The sequence below is a fragment of the Lepidochelys kempii genome, chromosome 21, assembly GCF_965140265.1.
Source record: "Lepidochelys kempii isolate rLepKem1 chromosome 21, rLepKem1.hap2, whole genome shotgun sequence".
In the NCBI taxonomy this organism is placed as follows: domain Eukaryota; kingdom Metazoa; phylum Chordata; order Testudines; family Cheloniidae; genus Lepidochelys; species Lepidochelys kempii.
In genome coordinates, this window is record NC_133276.1 from 8,073,519 (window position 1) to 8,094,623 (window position 21,105).

Sequence of the window (21,105 nt, forward strand, 5' to 3'; positions counted from 1 at the left end):
GGGTTGCTGTCCAGCAGGAGGTAACGGTCTGCGTTTCTGTGCCTGGCAGGCGTGAGAAGACGGACTCTGAGAACATCCCCCCCAGCAAGCACCACCACCACCGGACCACCGCTCACCGGGAGCACCCCAAAGCAGACCTGGAAGCCAAGACCAGAGGGGAGGGTGATGGGCGTGGTTCAGAGAAGATTGAAAGGAAGCCAGAAAGGATCGACAGCAAGAAGGAACCCCTGGTGAAAGCCAATGGCATTGTGGGCCAGGAGATGCCATCTGAGCCCAGCAGCCCTTACCCTGAAGCCCCACGGTTTCCGGCGGGGGTGGAGAGGTCCACGCAGCCCAACGGCTGGCAGTACTCTTCCCCCAGCCGCCCCGGCAGCGCCGCCTACCCGCCGCAGGATGGGGAGAGCGTGGTGCACCGGCAGGGCTTTGTGCCACGCACCAACCCGGAGAAGATCGCCCAGAGGAAGAGCTCCATGACGCAGCTGCAGCAGTGGGTGAACCTGCGCCGGGGGGCTGCCCCGCCAGAGGAGCTGAGGAGGTGAGAGGGCTGCATGGTGTGCCGTGCTGGGGTTCACATAAGGGAAAGGGCTGCAGATATTCACCTCTCCCTGACTGAGCAGCATTCCCATCCTTCCCAGCTGATGGGTGGGGAGCGTTCCCCGTCCTGTTCTCCATCCACAGGGACGGGGGGGAGGGCCAGGAAACCTCCATCCCAAGCGGTACTCAGTGCCAGCACCAAACTATGTGCTGCTGGGCCTTGCAAACCAATAGGCCTGCCCCCCAGGACTGGGACTAGAGGGCAGTGAGTTTGGAGCATGGGGAGCAGCAGCATAAGCAAAGGGGGCCAGACGTAGAAGTGATCACAAAGCCTAACTCGCTGCTGCAGCCTGCCCACCGGGATAGGGGAGCAGCTGTGTGCCAGCCATGCCCAGGGGAGGTGGCTAGGCAGAGGGGAAAGTCGTGGCCTAAGGTCTTCCAGGACCTACACTGACTCAAGTTAGTTTCCTAAGGCAGCTGTGTGGGCCCCTGCTCTGAGATCCAAAGGCTGGTGCAGTGGGGAGCAGCCCCGTGTCAGAGTTCTAGCAGATTGCCCTCCGGATGGGGTCCAGAGGTCTGCCCCATCGCTGGCAGGGGATGCCGCACTGCTCAGCACCTTGGGCATCCCTCGCAGGATCTGCCCTGCTAGCAGGTGGCAGGTGGGCACTGGCCCGTCAGCGCAGTCCGAGGCCGTGGCTTTCTCATGGGGAAAAGCCTGCAGAGCCAGATGGCGTTGAGGCGCTGGATCCAGGTTTTACGATTCTCTCTTCCTTCCTTCCTTCCTTCCTTCCTTGCGGGGTTGTAGCCCCACCAGGTTTTTCCCGATGTCTCGAAGGGTCCCTGACTACTACGCCCCTTACTCGCCCCAGTACCCTGAGGATTACCAGTACTACCCACCCGGCGTGCGCCCTGACAGCATCTGCTCCATGCCCGCCTACGAGCGGGTGAGCCCACAGTGGGCTGTGGAGGACAAGCGCCACTCCTTCCGCAATGGAGGCCCCTACCAGCTGCGTGAGTGGAAGGAGCACCCAGGTTACGGCAGGCAGGACGTCCCAATCTGGATCCCCAGCTCTGGCCGGCAGCCCGTTTATTACGACGAGATGGATGCTGCTTCAGACTCCCTGCGGAGGATGTCCCTTCAGCCCCGCTCCAGGTCCGTGCCCCGTTCGCCCAGCCAGGGCACCTACAACAGGGCTAGGATGTACTCCCCGGTCAGGTCGCCCAGCACCCGCTTTGAGAGGATGCCATCCAGGAGCGAGGAGATCTATGCTGACCCCACGGCCTACATGATGAGGCGATCGGTCAGTTCCCCAAAGGTAAATGCCTGCCCTTTAGAGGAACAGCAAGGGGGACTGCAGGTCAGGATCAAGGGGCATTCGCAGAGCTGGATGGGGGGAGCCCAGGCCTGGAATAACAACGGTCTGCAGGTCAAGATTGCAAGCTCAACTTGCACCCCCGCTTGCACTGTCCCTGGCTCAGGGTGGGGGAGTTAGTTTCTCTCCTTCATGACTGCTCTGCTTGTGCCAGATGTCCTTAGACCAGGGCGCTGGCCTTCAGAGCTTCCTCCTGGCCTACCTCCTCTGCCTCCCCGTGAAGATACCCTGCAAGGTTATTTGTGTTTGTTTCCTTCCTGCTTCTCCTCGTAAGATGAGCAAAGAGGGCAAGCCTGTGCTAGCGTGCCAGGGCAGGGGATACAGCGGGGAGAGATGGCAATGCTCTCAGGGGCACAGGGTAATTCTGTTATCTGAGCCATTAGTGGCTTGAGGAGCCCCCTCTGGGTTTCCCTGACAGTAAGCGCAGGGGTCTCGGAGCTGTGACAGCGCAAGGGAACACTGGCTGAGCTGTTGTGCAGCCAGAGCTAGAGATGGGCCCGACCCAAAACCTGGATCCAAACACCCCCGTACTGTAGACCTGGGATCTGTGTCTGAACTCAGACCCACTTGTAGCCAGAACCCTTTTTCCTTTCCTGCCCCCTTCCCCACTAGAAAATCTCCTCCTAAGGAGTGGGAGCTGTCCATAAGGCAAACAACTTGGAGCCAAGTGAGTTGGGTTCTGCTCCCATCTCCGCGAGTGGCTCACTGTGTGATCTTGGGCATGCAAGCTCACTACCTCAGCTTCTCCATCCCTAAAATGGGCATAATTTAAACTGAGCAAGCTGAGATCCAACTGCACAGTGTGAGCGACCACAGTCAGTTTGTGGAGTGGTATAAACATCTCACATGTCTTGTGGGGGGGGTCTCTTCTTTTCTTAGTATGATTATCTGGGTGACAGGAGGCCTGTCCCTGCGGGAATGTATCCCTACAACTACCCGGCGTCCCCTACAGTCCACGACAAAATGGTATGTGCTGTCGGTGTCCGGGCGTTTTGTTGCTGACCTTGTCTCTCCCGAGCTGGTTTCTAGCCAGCGGAGCTCACGGGAGCTGCTGGAGTCAGGGATAAAGGAAGTGATACTGAGATGCCTGCTTTGCTGGCGTGGGGCCGGAAGTTTAGAGCTTCCTGAGATCGCGAGTGTGTCCAGCTAAGGGACATGTGTGGCAGCTGGGGTGTATTTCCCTTTCCTCTCATTGCACCGGACACCCTGTGAGTCCTGCTGCCTGGATGTGCAGGGAGCATAGCTGGGACTCAGACTAGACTGACTTCTCATCCGCGGGGCGGGAGGCTGGGTAGTGGGGTGCATCCATTCTCGGAAGACTGAGGAGGAAACCGATCTGCTCTGAGTCCTTTGCAAAGATTTGAAGGGGATGCACCATCTGGCAGCGGGGGTGCCATTCGGGGCTGGGTCCAGTGAACACCATATGGAAATGCGCTCCCACCTTTCCCCACCTTGTCCACTGCAGAGTGGCGTACTCACTGTGGAGCGGAGGGTATTGGAAGGTGGGCATGTGTTACCCTGGGGGTACTTGCCTACCCTAGGACTCATCACTCTGACGCCCCTCAAGGGGTAACGAAGGTGCACAAATGTTTGGAAATCCCGGTATCCTATCACCTTGCTGTAGGGCTTTCAGCCGGGGGGGTGGGGAAAGGGGGTGTGGATGCGAAGGATGGATCGAGCCCTCCATTTCCTCTTTCTCTTCCATTCCCCAGTTTTGGCTTCAATAGCTGCTTTTCTTTTCCCAACCAGCCTTAGCTTTGCTTTTTGATTTGGGTCTTATAATAGGTCAGGGGGCAGCAGCCAGAATCCACTTGACTGGGCTGGAACCTCCAGCCTGGGACTTAACTGCTCTGTGCCAGGGCCTTGATCTTTCTGACCTGATCTTTTAACCGGGGGAGCAGTGGGTAGACCCCAGACCGGGATTTAGACGCCTCACGGAACGGACTTGAGCCGCACACTCCTGCTGCACACAGCTTCTCCCCCTCACTGCTCCTGTCTTGTTGCCTAGCTATGCACACAGGGTTTCAGTCTGATCGGTAAATGCATGTGGCTGAGCTGGAAAGGTGTGACTGGAATCCTGCTGCCATTGATTCCATTGAGCCGATCCAGGAACCATGTCAAAAAGCTCCATTCCCAACTTCCCATGCTGCAGGGCAAAGGGGCAGGGAAAGCAACGAGCAGTGGGGTGTGGCAACTCGTTAGAGGAGCTGCTGGCTCTGCCAGCTCCCCTCACATGGAGCAAGAGGCACTAATGGCAATAATGCAGGAGCCCTAGCCGTGTGGAAGCTCCCAGCTGCTGCAGACCCAGCCTCTCCTAGCAGAAGGCGATGCAATGCTGGCTGTCGGGGAGCTCCTAGCTGCTTTGAACCCAGCCTCTCCCTGCCAGAGGTGCTCTGGGAAATGGGGAAGGAGCATTGGCTGTAGGGGAGCATTCACTGCAGTCCCAGCCCGACCCAGCGGGAGGCGCTCTAGGGAATGGAGCAGGAGCACGGGCTGTGAGGACGCTCCCAGCAGGAGCCCCTGCCAGGAGCACAGACAGAGCTCTTGAAAAGGCTGCTCGTGCTAAAGCACACACCGCCAGTCCTGTGTTCGGGGCTGCTTCGCCGCAGGAGGCAGTACTTGGCCTCCCAGCCCGAGAGCTCTTTGCCTTTCTGCAGCCTTCACCTAACCGCTTTGCTTCTTCTTTGTGTGTTTGTTTGTGTTTCCGTTTTTGCTGCATGTCTGTTGGCTCCTGATAGGATGAACTTTTAGACCTTCAGTTGCAAAGAAACCTAGAATATTTGGACCAGCAGGTAGGCAGAGTTGGCCGCGAACGTCACGCTGCTCATGTCCCCTCCTGCCTCCGTCACTGCGCCATGTCCCCTCTGCCTTCAGTACAGTGTCATTCCCTGCCCCTTCCCTGAACATCCATTCTGCAGCCTTTCTTGGCAGCCCGGCAGCATAAGGCATCTTTGGTTTGCTTCCTCCATTCTTCCCTTCTCCAGGGTCACCCATCACTTGGCTGGACAAATGCCTTCTGTGTGTCAAATGACTGCAAGGTACCACACCAGAGTCAGCGGTGCAATGAATATGTGTCTATTGAACGCCCCTTCACGCTGGTGCGAATCAGGAGTAACTTGGGTTGGGTCACTGGAGATTGGCTGGGGCGAGTGGGAGGAGAACGTGGCCTGTCCAGATGTGATTGGATCAGAAAATGGGTGCGTATGTAAATGTAAATTTCACCAGTCTGGGGCCTGGATTCTCCTCGCACACCCATGTGTCACTAATATAACTGTACTGATTCCAGTGGGCTCATTCCTGATTTGCACCAGCGTAAGTGAGAGCAGAATCTGGCAGCAGACCAGCACAGATTATGCTAATGTGGGACCAGATTCCATCCCACCTCACTCATCCGAGTTCCTTACTCTTCTGGGAGCCTGTCGATTGGTACAGCATGACTCAGTGGAAGGAAGGGGAGCAGAAACTGGTGCTCAGGTTCTCCACCTGCTCTGGGTCACCACTGAATATGGTGCAGTGAATTCTCCGGGAGCCGTGCATCTGCTTACGCTGAGTCTGATTGAGTGTACGGAGGTGGCAGATCATGGAGTGCTGGGGGTGGGAGGCAGGTAGTTTTCTGGGATGCGGCAGCAGACTGTTTTCGCACACGATACCGTGAGGAGGGGACAGCCAGGACCCAGCAGATTCAGGGCCCAGCAGAAATTGGAGATAATTGTTAAGAAATTCAATAGCATAAAAACCAGTTCCCTCTCATAGGTGAGAGACTTGATGCAGGTCTTGTGGAAGCATCATGCGGTTCTGATACAAGAACTGCCCTGGACAAGCATCCCCCAAGCCAACCCTCCGCTGCATGCCAGGGTGTGTTTGAGGCAGGTTGTAAACTCCACATCGTCCTAGGAGTAGGAAAGCCTTTTGGGGAACATCTGCAGGAGCATCGAGATGAAAATTACAGACGAGGCGTGAGATTAAAAAGGGAAAGAAAAAGAAATTCCCCAGGCAAGTGCTGCAGCCTGATGTTTGCCTGCAGAAGTCTGTATTTCAATAGGGAAGCTGCTCCAGAGCCAGAGTCATATATGCCCATTGGTAGGGTACTCCCCGCGGTGTGTCTGGCTGGCTTGGAGCAGAGCCAGAGATGAGCGAGAAGGCAGTAAAATAAAAAGCTCTTCAGATTATTTCACAGCCATCAGCAGCAGGGTTTCCTCTCTGAGTTCTTTGAAAATGCTCCCTCAAAGGCCTCTGTCTTCTCCTTCCCTTCTGTCCTTTGGAGAGACTAATCAAGAGTCCCTTTAAAGCACTGTTTGCTTCTTTATTTTCTCATTCCCTGTTTGTCCGGGAAGCTGGAACGGAACATCTTAAACATGATCCTCAGCTAGTGTTCGCTGACGCAGCGTCATTGGCTTCTCTACAGCTATGCCCAGTGACATCAGTTGAGGATCTGGCCCTTTTTGTGCTAAACTGACCCCTACCCCTGTGTGGTTACTGGTGGAGTGTGAAAGGAAAGGGACAATGGCAAGATTTCATGGTGCAGAATTAGATCTCCTAATTGTGGTGTTTGTCTGGTTGTTTGCAATGCTGATTACATGTGGATCCCATCCACCAAAACAAACAAAAACATTAGTGCTATTTATAATTTTAAAAAGGAAATAAATCCCAGTAGCCAAGTACTAATGACCAACCCTACAATAATAAGCTAGCTTGTGCAATCTTCCCACAATACACGCCTATGTGGTGGGTAGCCCGACAGTCAGTCACAAACTGGTGGGTGAAACACTACACTTGCAAACTGGAGTCTACCAAGCTGCCAGTCACTTGAACAAAGCAGTTTGCACAGCCCTGCAATAACGAACCAGGTTATCCTCGCCCTAGGAAGAGGGGGGAAACCCAGCAAGATAAGAGATTTCAATGTTAAGTTTCCAAGGGGTTGTTATGAACAACTGTAAGAATGTCGTCTTAAAGAATCTGGTGCATGTGCTTTTGCTTCCTTTTATTCTATTCAGTGGGATCATCAAGATATCCTCTATCTACGTGTTACCAGCATCATTCTGGGGGCAGTGTTTATTCATTAATATGCTCAGACCAGCAGAGGGCACATTAGAACCCAATTTTTAATATGTAGGTCTGACATAAATGGTGTCTTTGTTTATCTTTTTATTTCACAATTAAGACTTTTTTTTTTTTTATTTTTTTAAAGGAATATGTAGTCTTGCTCCCCAGATAATAACACTCTTGGGGGGAGGGATGGCTCAGTGGTTTGAGCATTGGCTTGCTAAATCCAGGGTTGTGAGTTCAATCCTTGAGGGGGCCATTTAGGGATCTGGGGCAAAAATTGGGGATTAGTCCTGCTTTGAGCAGCGGGTTGGACTAGATGACCTCCTGAGGTCCCTTCCAACCCTGATATTCTATGATTCTTGACAGGCTGAATTTTAGGCCTAAAATTCCTTTCAGCTACTCCTAAATAGATCCAGCATTGGGATCTGACTCTCTTGGATTCAGTCGGTGTGTCTCAGTGACTGAGTTAGTTTCCATGTAGCAGGGTGCAAAGGCTCGTTTCTGCCTCGCACATCTCAACTCTCCATTCATGCAAGGCCTGGGGCATAGCAAACACCGCAACATAGAGCGAACTCCAGCTCCGAGGGCAGGACGCTTCCTTCTGCAGCACCACCCAACGTGCCATCTCGCCCCCAGGCAGACCACGGACAGTGAGCGACGGGGTGGGAGAAGTTAGTGACATACGTGTGATACAACACAGGCTTTCCTTACCAAGAGACCCTGAAAGATTCCCCGTCGTCCACGTGCCTTGTAACCCTGTGCAGCCTCTCCAGCACTGCAATAATACTGTCGCAGTAGCGTAGATGTTAATGGAAACAAAGCAACCGATCCTGATCTTTGGAACTAGAGCCATGGGCTGCTGTGAGGTCAGACCCTGCTCCCGAGTTCCGATGTAACTCTTCTCTGGGTGCATTCAGCTCAGCAGTGAAAGGAGAACTCTGGTTCCTTCCTTAGCTCAAGGTTCTTGGAGAGAAAGTCCCTGGGCTCCCCCTCTGTTGAGGACCTTGGGGAGTCAGTCTTCTCACGGTGCAAGGAATAGCTGCAGACCATGAAGTCTTGTGCAGCCATGGGGGGCATGAGGTTCACAGCATGGGGAAGGAAGTACGCCTGCAGCCTCCTGTCTTTGTAGAGCAGAACCGCTGCTTCTCATCACTTTGTGAGAGCAAGGGAATTTTAGTGACCCTGCGGGACACATGCCCTTTGGTCTATCCCCCAGGACTGTGGCTGGTGCCAGGCTTGCCCCGCTGTGGACAGTAGGGTGGCCTTCCAGAGCAGCTCACTTCTGACCCATGAAGGTTTTCGCCATGTCTCCAGAGCTTTGACAGGTGGCCAGGCAGGGAGCCAAGCTGACTTCATAGAAACTGGGCAGCAATGCCCCAGATGTGCCAACCCTGCACGGGGCTGAGCACCTCCTGTGAGGTCCTGTTTGATCCCGGCCCCTGTCGGCTTCCAGCAGAATTGGTGGCACTCAGCACCTTGCAGCACGAGGCCTGAAGAGCCCTGTCCAAAGCCTCCCTAACCGACGCCGAAGATCACCCCGTACTATGTCATGACCGTTAATGCTGGAACCGAGGGAGAATCCATGTCTCTTCTGACGTCTGAAATTTCCTTCCTTGTCTGTCGCAGATGAGTGAGAGCGAAACTTTGATCAGTATGGTGAACAGAATGGTGGAGAACTCCTCCCCTAGGGCCCAGCTGTACATGCAAGTAAGACACCACAGCAGCTCTGCCATCGATAGTGCCATTCCAGCTGCTTTTGCATGGCAGACCCATCGTCCAGCCTCCTCCCACACACGCAGTTCATTCGGGAATGCGCCACCCCCATCTCAGCTCATTGCAATGCCTCACCCGCCTGCGATGTCTCCATCACAAGCTTTGCTGGGACATCCATAAGCCATTCCAAAACCTACCGTCTGAAGGGACATAGGAAGTCCTGAGTTCTAATCCCCCTCTCCCATCAACTCCCTGGGCAGCCTCGGGAGAGACACTTACCCTCTCTCTGCCTTGCAGCTCCCATCTGTGAAATGAAGGTGATAAATACTTTACGTGTCTATGAGAATTAATTAGTTAAAGACTCCACCACCACTGGGTATCAGCAGGTTTAGACTTTGGGGCAGGCACTGTCTTTTTGTTCTCTTTGTACAGCGCCTAGCGCAGTGGAGTCCTGGGCCATGATTGGGGCTCCGGTGCACAACAATAATACAAATAATAATAACCCAGGGTCTTCATCTCCAAAGCACAATCCTCTGTCCTTTGAGCTGCAAGAGCAACCCCATTAGCTGGGAGCAGAAATAGGCTTTTATCTTTTCTGAGCCACCAGAGGAGGGATGTGACACACACAGCAAGCATGTTACTTCTGCACAGTGCTTTGTATACAGAAAGTACATATAAGAACTAAGTAGTATTATTCTTTCCTCCTGTAATTCCAAACTGCAAACACACGCCAACCAGGGCCCATTCATAAAAGTCACATCAAGGAAAGCTTAGCGTCACCCATTCATGTTTTCAAAGTCTCATTCATAGATCTGCCATCTGTGTTAACCGAACTCACTTTTGCTGAATGTTTCCGATGTATATTTTCCAGACGTTTGTACAGAACACAGTGGGCCGTTGATGGACATAGCAGTGGTCAGGCAGGACCTTAGGCAGGGCGTTGTTCAATGTACGTAGAGCTAGCTCTGCCTTCTTGTACTGGACCCCGGGGCTGTTCTGTTCAGTGTAACCTCCTGGTTGTCTCGCTAGGTGGGTTGTTGGGCATGTTGGGCTGTATCGCACTGAGGAAGGGATAGCTATGGATGGAAAAGTGAAGAAGTTTGTACCCGGTGTGTAAATGGAACATGCCCCCGGCTGGGACGGATGGTGCAGTCATGGAGGATTGAATACAAGCCTGGAACGCAAAAGAAGTCTCTCACTGGCTCTCCTGTCCTGCTCTGAGACAGCAGGGTCCCTTGGGCCAAATCCTGCAGCATGCTGAGCTCAACATAGGGTCAGGACCTATTTGCAGCTGTGGGTTGTCGTGGTGGTCCCTTGCCGTATCACAGTAATAATCCCATGCTCTTATTGTAGACCTTTCACCTCTTAGACACTGATTTGAGGTCTCCGTGCATCCTGTGCGTCGCCCTGGGGAATCACCATTACTCTAGTTTTCCAAGGGAAGGAAAAGTTCTTTAGAGTAAACGTTTTCAGACGTGCCCACTGACTTTGGTGCCCCACTTGAGACACCGTAGGCCAGCGTTTCAGAGGTGCTGGCACCCACCAATCAGTTGAAGTCAGTGGAAATGGTGGGTGCTCAGCACCTTGTGCAAATCAGGCCCATAATGTCTCTAGTTGGACACCCAAAGCTTGAGGCACCCAAAATGAGTGGCCATTTTTTAAAATGTTGTGCCTTTAGCTCTCTGCCTTAGTTTTCCCATCTGTAAAATGGTTGGAGTAAAAAGTTGGGGAGCTAAAATAGAAAGACCCCAAATAAAGAGCCTAACACCAGCATCTCACTGAAAGTAAGCCCTCAGTGGGGAATGTCGGTGCAGTGTCCCCTAGTGACTGCAGCAGCTGTTTCTTTTGGTTTGCTGTTGGTCGCTACCCCTTAGCCCACCACTCCGGTGACGATCAGCTTGTCTCAGCCTGCCATGAAAGGGGCACTCTGGGACCTTATTCAGCTATTTCTTCTTGCCTCTTGTAAGCTACATGCTGAGTCTTTAGCTCCTCCTAAGCACACGTGCACCCCAGCACCCTCCTATGTTACAAGGGCAGGCAAGGCCCGGCCTTTCTTTAGAGCTCTCGCATTTTGAGGAGCCCCCGCTCATCTAGAACAGCTTCGTTCTGAGAAACTGAGGCACATTGTGAAAGCAGTTTCGTGCACGATGGCACCCACAAAGGCACCACACCGATTTGCACACCAAGCTCCTCTGGCTGTGAATGGAAACGGGGTAACTGCACGTGCAGGTGGCTAATTACCATTGTTCACAAGGCCGCGTCTAACCTGTTTACAAATCCAGGCCCCAGATGTGGTTAAATATTGGAAATCCTTTGCTGAAGTGGCTGGGAAAGGAGCATTTGCTTGGCAGTTCTCTCTTGGTTTGTACATGGAAGTGCGTGCTTTCTTGGCTTCTCCAGGACTAACTGTATACTGAGGAGGCATTTCTAAGTCACCATCAGAGCCCATCACTGGCCTGACTCTGGGGAACTGGGTCATCCTTCTAATCACTGAAGGCCAATGCACTGCACGTGCACGCCCTTCACCCCTCATCATTGCACCCCATGCTAAGTGTTGTGGGGAAAGAGGACTCGATCGGTAGGGAAAGGGGGACGGTTGGGCTGGAAACCTTTCTCACCAAGGGCTCCAGCAGCCACTTCAGCTCTCCCAAGAGGCTTGTCGTGATGTGCTCCCCGCAGGAGGGAGCAGCAGTGACTGGTTCCTGTTGTTGCAGGTGTCTCCCTTCCCAGAGGCCTACAGAGAGACTCTGCACGCCTACAAGATAAGCGAGCAAGACACTGATGTAAGAGCCACGCTCTCTGCTTGCTTGTCCGCCCTGCCCCCCTGCTGTCACCCACCCATCCTCCGCCCCGCAGCAGCTATGCCTTCCCCTGCCTCTTTCTGTGAGGCTATTTATCATTGGACGAACATCCTCTCTCAGAGCAGAGCTAGAAAGACGCGGGCACGATCAGTATCATTTCTGTCGCTCACTCGTGTTGCTTGCTTGTCCTCTCTAGTTCTCAGCTTCCTTTCCACTGCCTCCCTCCCTCCTGCTGTGCGTGTATCGCTCGTGCTGTGTAATTGTGTGTGCTTCCTGTCTGCTGGGCTTGTGTGTTACCTGCGTGGGTATTTGCGTAGTAAATGTCCCCTGGAAGATGGCAGGTTGCTGCAGGTCCCCACTGTGCAGATCCCAAAGGGATTTCCCCTGTCCCCTGCCCACCTGTGACACAATGACGTGGTAAATAGACAGTGACCCCTCTAGTTGCTAGAGGGGTCTTGTCCTATATCTGTGGCCTGATAAGTCACCTTGGAAATGAAACTCGGTTCCTAGGAAACCCAGTGGATCCTACTGACTTCTCATTTTCTGTGCTGCCAAGTGTGACTGACCCATCTGCTTCTGAGCTGGGGAAAAGGGGAAGAGGCCCACTGAATGAAGACTAGAAATGAGATACTGTAGAGTCTCTGGGCTATAAGCTAGCGTCATAGAAGATGTATCAGGTGCTAAACTGCTGTCAGGTGGACTGGGTGCCAAATCCTCTTCCCAATCAAATCACTGGGAGCCACTGACCTGAGTGGGATCAGAGTTTGGATCTGTGCCCTGCCCAGGTGAAGATACAGACTCGCTGATCTACCATAATGAGCCTTCTCCATCCTTAACTGTGCACCATGGCGCAATGGCAGAACAGACCCTATCTCCTCTCTCCTGTCAATTATCCACAGCTGGCTTGGCATCAGGGCTCTGAGGCCCATGGTAAAAGCCAAGGAAGGGCTTCCACGCTGAAGGGCTCCAGGGGAATGGGGCTGGGAAGAGGTGCAATCCCCATCCCTGTGCGGCTCAGCACTCCCCGTTGCGGTGGACTCCCCGCAGTCGGGCCTCAGACGGGTGGTACATTGGCCGATCAATAATCAGAGGTGCAGAGGTCATACAGCACCCTGGGGTGTGGGGAGATGCGTGGAGTGGGGGAGACCCAGCCTTCCAACCTGCCCTGAACTGCCTTAGTTTCCAGCTGATCAAATGCTATTAAAATACCCAGACCTCTCCCTTGTTTGCCCAAAGTGATCTCAAGACAGGAATGGGGAAGCTTCACACATACCAGGCAGCATTGCAACCCAGAGCCTGGAAGTGGTTGTTACTGGCTAGGCCAGCTTCGTGCCTGATCTGATGTCCCCATGCACCTTTACACCTTGGACCCCAGTGGCCCTTGCTCTTCATTCTCCCCACCTTCCCCTTTTCTTTCCTTGCCCGAGGACAGAAGCTACTGGGAAAACTGTGTGAGCAAAACAAAGTGGTGAGGGAGCAGGACAGGCTGGTGCAGCAGCTCCGAGCAGAGAAGGTAAGTGGCTGAGGGAGGGGACTGGAGCAGGCTGGTTCCTACCACCGTGGGGGCACCCAGGTGCTGGGGCTAGCCGTGTCTTCTGTTGGTGAACACTTCACCAGTAGCAGGGTTGTAGCTGTTTGCAGGGATCCCTACGCCATCCCCCATGGTGGGTGGATGAAGCATGCACAGGCCTCCCGCCAGGGTGGGTATTTCTGCCCGGGCAGTTACACAGTGCTAGCTGCTTTCAGTTCTCACTTGGCCCCCATCACGGTAGTGACAGAGTGCCTCATATGGTAATTACGGTCCACTCCTGACACCACCTGGCAAGAGGGCAAGTGTTCTGCCCACGTTGCAGATAGGGAATGGAGGCGCAGAGGGGCCAAGTGACTTGCCTGAGGTCACAGGGAGACTGGGGCAGGGCTGGGAAATGAACCCAGATCTCCTGAGTCCCAGGCCAGTGCCTTAACCCTGTGATGACCAACCTCCCTGCTTGCAGGGCTGGGCATTGCTAGCTGCCTGCAGCCCCATCCCCAGGTCAGCCAGATATGCTTACCCGCTGGCATTGATCAAGACGGGAGCATGGTTACCCACAGACCATTCTGCTGCAAATTGGCCCTTTCAGATGCCAACCTCCGGGCTTGCCAACGCCGAGTGCTTTGCGCGTACGAGGGGAGGGAGGTGATGAGGGTTTAATTACCATCTTTCCCTACCATTAGGAGAGTCTTGAGAGCGCCCTGATGGGGACCCACCAAGAGCTGGAGATGTTCGGGAGCCAGCCAGCCTACCCTGAGAAGCTGCTGCACAAGAAGGAATCCCTCCAGAACCAGCTGATCAACATCCGGGTGGAGCTGTCCCAGGCCAGCACGGTAACAGACTCTCCTCTACCTGCCAGTCCATGAGACTGCTGGGGTCCCCTCCTCCTTCTGGGGGTGTCATGGGGACCCAAACTGGCCCAGTGCTTCAATTTCCCCTGTGCCCTGCCTGAAAGTGAAAAAATGACATGGTAAGGGCCAGTGGTCCTCAAGTCACTAGAGAGGCCTTGCACTATATCAATGGGTTGGATGGGGCGCTACACGCTTGGGTACTTCTTAACTTTGGGGAGGATGGGATGCAGGAAGAGGCCCATGTTCCCTGGGCCGCAAAGTGCCATGCAATTTTAACTCACGCAGTGCCATGCACCCCCACTGTTCTGCTTCTGAGGGGAGCAGCTGCCCCGGCATAGATCCTGGTCTGCATGCTGCCCACTTGGCAGGGCAGCAAGCATGGACCTTGCTGGTGCTGGAGGGGGGAATGTCTCTACCACCTCAGCCTGGGGGGATAAATCTCTTCTCCGCTTTCCTCTCCTTTGTCTGTGCATCACCCCCTTCTCTTTTTCTTTCATTAAAAAAGGGGGGGCAAATCCCATCATCCCACTGGGAACTGAGACGAGCCAAAGCATCTCGTACAGGGACAAAAACTATTAACCCCTCCAGCACCGAGTTGGGGTGCATGCCAGGGAGCAATATTTTGGGTTCCCACTTGCAGTTTGCATTCCTTGCTTTTCTGCACTCCTGTTTTGCCTTCCAACCCCTGATCCCTAATGATGCAATACAGTCATCACTTGCTTCCCTTTGCTTCCAGCACCAGTCCTGCCAGCTCCCAAGTAACTGCAGATAAGAGATGGCCACAATTCCCTGTCTACCCAGGGGGTCATTCTGTACAGATGACACCTGTCATTACATCCTGCCTAATCCACTATTGCCACCATCTCTCCATGGATCACCTCCCCGACTGTCTGCTGTTCCCTGTGAACAAATCCCCCAAACCATTTTCTGTTGCCTTCCCCTGATATGCCCCCTGGCTCAGTGCCATTCACAGCCAGGCCTGGTATTTCCAACAAACAGCTAAAACAAACGAAGAGTAAGCTTGTCCCTGGAGAATGAGTTGAGCATCCGCTCGCAGAGGGTATGGGCTATGGCCTTGCTGACCGTATCCTAGCCCCATACTCAGCCCCGTGCTACTACACGCATGCCAGGGCCCACCCGCTGCCCAAGTGCCTCTTTCTCCAAGGTGGGGATCCCCCTCTTAGCAGCCCATCCTGGCTCTGGCAGGCTGGTGAGGGCTGTGTGCTGGCATATATTCCCTGTGCCCGCCATGGACACAGACAGACTAATTGATTTTCTGATGGAAATGTTTGGAAATTCCTACAGGCCTTGGCCAACAGCACCATAGAGTATGAGAACTTGGAGGGCGAGGTGTCAGCCCTGCACGATGACCTGTGGGAACAGCTGAACTTGGATATCCAGGTGAGAGAATGGGACCGTGCCCTTTCAGGCCAGTGCTAGTGAATCCAAGCAGCCTGGGATCTGGCGGGGTGCACGGAAATGGAGATCTCAGCCATTCTGGGCAGCTAGACCAGTTCACTGGGGCCTGATTCTGCTCTGATGTAAATCAGGAGTAACTCCATTGAGGTCAGTAGAGTTCTCCTCTGTAAAATTGGTGTAAATAAGAGTAAATTCTAGCCCTAAGAGCCCATCACTTGGAGTTCTTTGGGTTTAAGTCACAACTTCAGGACCTGCTTTTCAGAAACCTTCATGTGCAAAAACAAGCACGTGTTTTTGTGTGCACAATTATCATGACTGTGCCATGCTATTTGTGCAGTAAATGGCCAGTTAGATGCACAAGTGGTCGTGCAATTACTGGGATTACATGTACAAGCTCAGTAACTGCCTGTGCAAATTAGGAACGCAAATCCGCGTGGAGTTTACGCACAGTCATTTGCACACATGGTTCTGAAAATAGAGTCAAGTTCTCATAAATCCAGAGTAATTCCATTGAATTCAGTACTCATTACTCCATAATCACACTATGTAACATTGAGCAGAATTTGACCCCTAAAAATGACTTGGGATTGACTAATGACATGGGGATAGATATTCAACAGGATCTGCCCAAAGCAAGGTCAAAGTACACCCCATCCAAAACTATCTTTCTAAAGCCAACCCAGTAACCTTCCTTCCTTCTGCTTGAACCATGTCAGTCATCCTAGACTAAACCCTGCTCCTTTGAAAACTAAACTCGACTGGGATATAATCCTAGCTCAGCCTCTTCAAGCTTCGCCTTTACCTCTATATTAAGCAAGCTCTGCCTTTGTGGGTAATTACTCACTCTTCCGTTCCAATAATGTATTTATTGGGGTCTGTCTGCTTCAGAGATGGAGCCAAGGTAAACTGGGCATTAACGTCCCTCGCTCTAAGGTAGCAGTTGCTGTGATATAACACTTAAACAGAGCGCCATGCCAATATTACCCAGCCCGTCTTCGCAGCTGCCCCGCTGGGTAAGCAGTGTTATCCCCATGTGGCCGAGGGGGAAGGCAAGGCACAGCAAAAACGCAACTCGCTTAAGACCACTGAGCCAGTCAGTGGCAGAGCTGGGATTACAGCACAGGAGTTCTAAGTGCCCCAGGACTCACGCCACTAGATGGCACTTACCCTCTGCTGTTCTGAAACGAAGCTCTCGTTAATACGCTGCTCTTGGGAAAGGCCCAGGGTTACCAGGAGGGATGAATTCACAGGATAATTGTCACCTGCTGCTATAGAAATGCCCTGGCAGCAGCATGGAGGAATCTTTGCAAGATAAACATTGAGGTGGGGATTGAGGTGCCTAACTCCCATTGATTTCAGTGGGAGTTAGGTGCCGAAATACCTTTGTGGATCCCACCCTAGCTGTTCATTTTCCGAGCAGGTGACTGATTCTGAGGCAGTGTTCTTCTGCAGGCCCCCTTTGTCTGTGACACCAGACGGTGGGAGGGAGAGGTCGGTAGTCCTGGCCTGCCTTGCCAGTGCCCTGGTGAACGAGCCTATTGTGTGCTCCAGTCATGCTGGGGCCAGCTTCCCCTGCAAAGCCCCTCATTATTCAGTCCTTGCTCATGCCACCTTCCAGTGACTCCTGGGGCCAAATCCCTGCAGGTCCCGCTCCTTGCTCAGACATCCCCCTCAGTGATGGCACTGGGAGCTCCCTCGGAGTGAACTCAGAGTGAAGGCCCCACGGGTTGGTGCTACGGTATTAGTGGGCGGGAGGAGGTGCTGGGTCTTTTTACTGTCGGGCGATGAGCACAGGGACACAGGGTCAGCCAGGCCTGGCCTGCATCCAACACTTAAGTCGCCTAGCTACTTTCCTCGGGGGGTGTAAAAATTCACACCCCTGAAAGAGGTTGTCATGCCAACCTAAGCCCCAGTATAGACAACACTAGGTGGACAGACAAATTCCCCCTGCTACAGCTTCTCGGCGGGGTAGATTAACTACGGCGACAGGAAAACCTCTTCCATTGCTGTAGCAAGCACCCACGGTACAGTGGCACAGCTGCAGCTCCGTAGCTAGGCAGCTGTTGTGGCTGTCACATAGACCTCGCCTCAGAGGGCAGGTTAGCTGGGCCGTGCCACGCCCCTGTGGCTCGGGGTGGCTGGCTGCGAAGTGTGGTGCGGCGCCTGCCAGCTGCTCTGACTCGCCGCACCTCGGCCCTTCCAGAACGAAATGCTCAACCGGCAAATCCAGAAGGAGATCTGGCGCATCCAGGACGTGATGGAGGGGCTGAGGAAGAACAACCCCTCCCGGGGCACGGACACTGCCAAACACAGAGGTGAGCGCTGACTCCTCCCTACCCGGCATGGGCCTGCCACTCCCTCCCTTTCCCCGGCCGCAGAGCTAGATGCCGCTGGCTGCCCGGGTGTCTCAATGCACCTGTCCTCCTCCCTGTTGACACAGTCACACTGCTTTGTATTGGCTCAGAATGCCACATGCACCTGGCGCTCGGCGGCATTCCAGGCCCACTCCCGGCTCTGCCATCACCTCGCTGTCCTGTGGCTGCAGCCCGCAGAGGGCAGGAGCCCTAAGGCTAATGGAGAATCGGACAGCAAGGGCTCTGTGAGGTTTTTTTTTTTTTTGGAGCAAAAGGATGTGGGTTGCAGCCCCAGTGCCGCATTAAACGCAGTCCCGCTGGTGGCCATGGTATCTGGCAGGGTCCCTATGGCAGGTACCTGTAGTTTCTGTACATCACACGCCTCTCTAGACATCCCTGCCGGTTCTCTGGACGTCCCTCTGCTGCTTCTGCCCGAAGGTGTCTGCTGCTTGCTCTTGATAAGTCCAGGAGAGAGAGAAGACCGTGCAACGACCTCCCTGGGCACATTGGCCTCTGGCCTGGCGTTGAATGCCGCTCAGAAGCCCCGGGCCCTGGTTCACTGGCCCCTTCCCTGCTGTGCCACCCCCCCCCCCCTTGCTCAGTGTGAATGAGCTGCACGCTCACTTCCGCTCTCTCCTCTCTTGTTTCTCCGCAGTGGCCGCTGGCCCCTCGGGAACCTACAGCTCCAACAGCCCCGCTAGCCCCTTGAGCTCAGCCGGCCTCACTAGCCCACTGAGCCCTTTCTCCCTGGCGTCAGGCTCTCAGGGGTCGCCCACCAAGCAAGGGGCAGGCGAGGTGAGTGGAGCCGCTGTTGCGTGGGGCTAGAATAGTAGCCCGGGGCAGGAAGTGTCCCTGGCTTTTCTCCTCTTGAGATTCTCTTTGCACCAGCAGGTGTCACTCCCGGCTTTCTCATCCGATGGCCGGGAGAACAGCGTGAACTGTGGGTTCTAACTAGAGCTGGGATCAGGCCGCACAAGTCAGGGTCAAAGTGAAGGTGGGTTTGGACCTGGGGCTTTGGTTTGGCCCATTGGGAAGATTGGGGGAGGGTGGGACACGCACATTTTGGGTGCAGACTTGGGTCCGGAGGCTCTGAAGTCCTGGGGCGTGGAGAACCAGGGTTTTAGTTCAGCCCATTGTGCTCTACTCTCCTAGTTTGGGTTTGAGTCTGGCTTTCGTTGGAGCCCATCAGACAAAACCACAACAGTGCCTAGATGCCACGGTGTTGGGCACGTTGGACATTTTCTAGGTAGAGAGGGAGAAACTCAAACCTAAGCCAGAGAGTTATGCTCTGCTCTGTGGTTCGGCTTGTTTTGTGGGGCTTCTCATTTGCTGCTGTCTGCCCAGCTGGTACCAAAGATTCACTGTGAAGCTGAACCAAAGGGCAAGCGCCCAGCCTCAGAAAATGGGAAGAATGGCCAGGGCTGGGTAAGTGGACCTACTTGTCCTTTCTCCTGGGGGCGCATTCACAGCAGCAGGGTGGGGTTACTCTGCCAGGCTCCCATTGGCATAAACACATGACATCCAGGTAAGTGGTCCCTCTGTTGAGAGCTGTGACATAGCAGGGGGTGCTGGATGTGTGGGTCTGGGCCCTAGGCTAATGGGGCGAGTTGGAATTGCTGGGTCCCAGAGCGAGTGCTCACCCTGGATGGGGAGGGACCAGCGGTACTGTCTGGGCTCCAGCTGCCCTCGCCCTGGGCTCAGTGCCTTCGTTTGTCTCAGTCTCTTGCTAACTGTCTTTTCCTTCCTATTCTCTCAGTTTTTCTGCTGTTGCGCCTAACACTTTGGCTTCCTCTCTGCCCCAGGAACCAGGCCCGCCTCGACCTCCCCTGCCCAAATCGTATGTCCCTCTGGAGTCTCCTCCAACTGTTCCTCCACTCCCTAGCGAGAGCCGCTTCTGGCCGTACCCTAACTCCCCTTCCTGGCAGCAAAGCGGCGAGGCGAAGAGGGGACAGGTATCCAAGCGCCTCCAGAGCGGACCTCGGCATCCAGCAGCACACAGTATCCCCATCCCCCACTGGGAACCGAAGCCAGCTAAGGGGAGAGCCACGGGGATAGCTGGGAGGGGGCAAAGCAGAGCTGACCCTCTCCCTACAGCAGCAAACGCTGGAGAGGTATGGGGAGCAAGCTGCCCCAGGGAACAGACAGGCAGGGGCTTAGCTCCGTGACTGCCCTCGGCCAAGCTGGAGAAGCATGGCACACTCCGGGCATCCAGACCCCCAGCACGGGCAGGGGCTTTCCCAGGGTCAGAGGCCATGCTTGAGCCCTCTCTGCAGCCAGGCCCTGTCAAACAGGAAATACTTGTATTGAATTCTAGATTTATGCAGGCATTTTAAGGTGGGCACTGTAACTAGAATCCCTCCCCCTTTGGGGAACTTAGTGAGCTCTGTCCCCTTAATGGCTTATTGGCAGGCAGCATTGTCTAAAGAATAGGGCACTGGCCTGGACCCAGGATCTATTCCCAGCTGTGCAACTGACCATGAGCAAATCACTGCCTTACTCTGTGCCTCGGTTTCCCCATATGCCCAACAGGGGTAATGATGCCCTCCTTTGAGATCAGTGCATAGTGACACTCGCCATGCAAGAGCAGACTATTCTTTACTGTCCAGGGAAATCAATGGTCCATAAAACTTTGCCCAGAGAGGGCACTCAAGCCTGTTTCTGGTAAGGCCGTTAAGCTAAACTGCTGCTGGATCCATTTGAACTGAGGTGACTGATGCTCAAAGGCAAATGCTCTGAAACACCCTTAAAGCCAGTCTCATCTCAGTGTGGAAAAGGGGATACTATGCCGGTCACTAGGATGCCGTAAAAGCCTGGGTGCAGGGATGCAACCATTATGAGCCCACCACACAGCGGGATAGAGGGAGAATTCCAGGGCCTCTTGCTGGCCTCACTGTGATTCTTGCTTGGTCCAACGTAACACCATTGATGTGAGTAGCCAATTTCTGACTGACACCAGTAGGAGAGGAGACTCAAATATGCAGCGTCACATGCTGAGCAGCCTGGTTCCTGTTTGCTTTTCTCTTCCATTCTCCCTCTGGCTTTCTTTACTCCAGCCTGGATAATTGCACTTCCAGTTGTCATCTGCAAACAAGCACTCGGCTGTAGCGAACTAATTGTACAGGGCCTGATTCTGATCTCACGCCAGCATAACTGCATTAAGTTCGGGTGCGTTACTCCTGATTTATACCCACGTGTAAAATTCGAAATACTCACTCGCACAAAAAAAGCACAAGCATTCATGCAGCCAAGTGATCTCACATGTGCGAAAGGCATGCTAGTGTGTGTGGATGGATACTTGGGCATGCAGTACAATGCACATGCACCATCAAGTAACAGCATGAACGAGCTAGTTAATTGTGAGTGCAGATAGGTGATTTGTGCATACAGAGGTTGCATGTATAAATGCAAACGGGCAGGAAGACAACTTTTTGCACATGCAGATTTGACCCGCATGCAGCTGCACATGTAAAATAGGTGGCTATG

At 53.8% G+C, this 21,105-nt stretch overlaps 1 protein-coding gene across 7 annotated transcripts in view; it reads left to right on the top strand.

The window, feature by feature from the left end:
* PLEKHA6 (pleckstrin homology domain containing A6) overlaps window positions 1-21,105 on the top strand; it is a 139,153-nt gene that overhangs the window by 101,341 nt on the left and 16,707 nt on the right. For all 7 annotated transcript variants that reach the window (XM_073320380.1, XM_073320382.1, XM_073320383.1 and 4 more), the window contains 12 exons: window positions 50-535; window positions 1,340-1,850; window positions 2,787-2,873; window positions 4,646-4,699; window positions 8,580-8,660; window positions 11,381-11,449; window positions 12,900-12,980; window positions 13,682-13,831; window positions 15,155-15,250; window positions 17,472-17,583; window positions 18,278-18,417; window positions 19,425-19,574. In XM_073320380.1, the coding sequence (XP_073176481.1) occupies window positions 50-535; window positions 1,340-1,850; window positions 2,787-2,873; window positions 4,646-4,699; window positions 8,580-8,660; window positions 11,381-11,449; window positions 12,900-12,980; window positions 13,682-13,831; window positions 15,155-15,250; window positions 17,472-17,583; window positions 18,278-18,417; window positions 19,425-19,574 (2,017 nt within the window). The remainder of the gene's footprint in view (window positions 1-49; window positions 536-1,339; window positions 1,851-2,786; window positions 2,874-4,645; window positions 4,700-8,579; window positions 8,661-11,380; window positions 11,450-12,899; window positions 12,981-13,681; window positions 13,832-15,154; window positions 15,251-17,471; window positions 17,584-18,277; window positions 18,418-19,424; window positions 19,575-21,105) is intronic.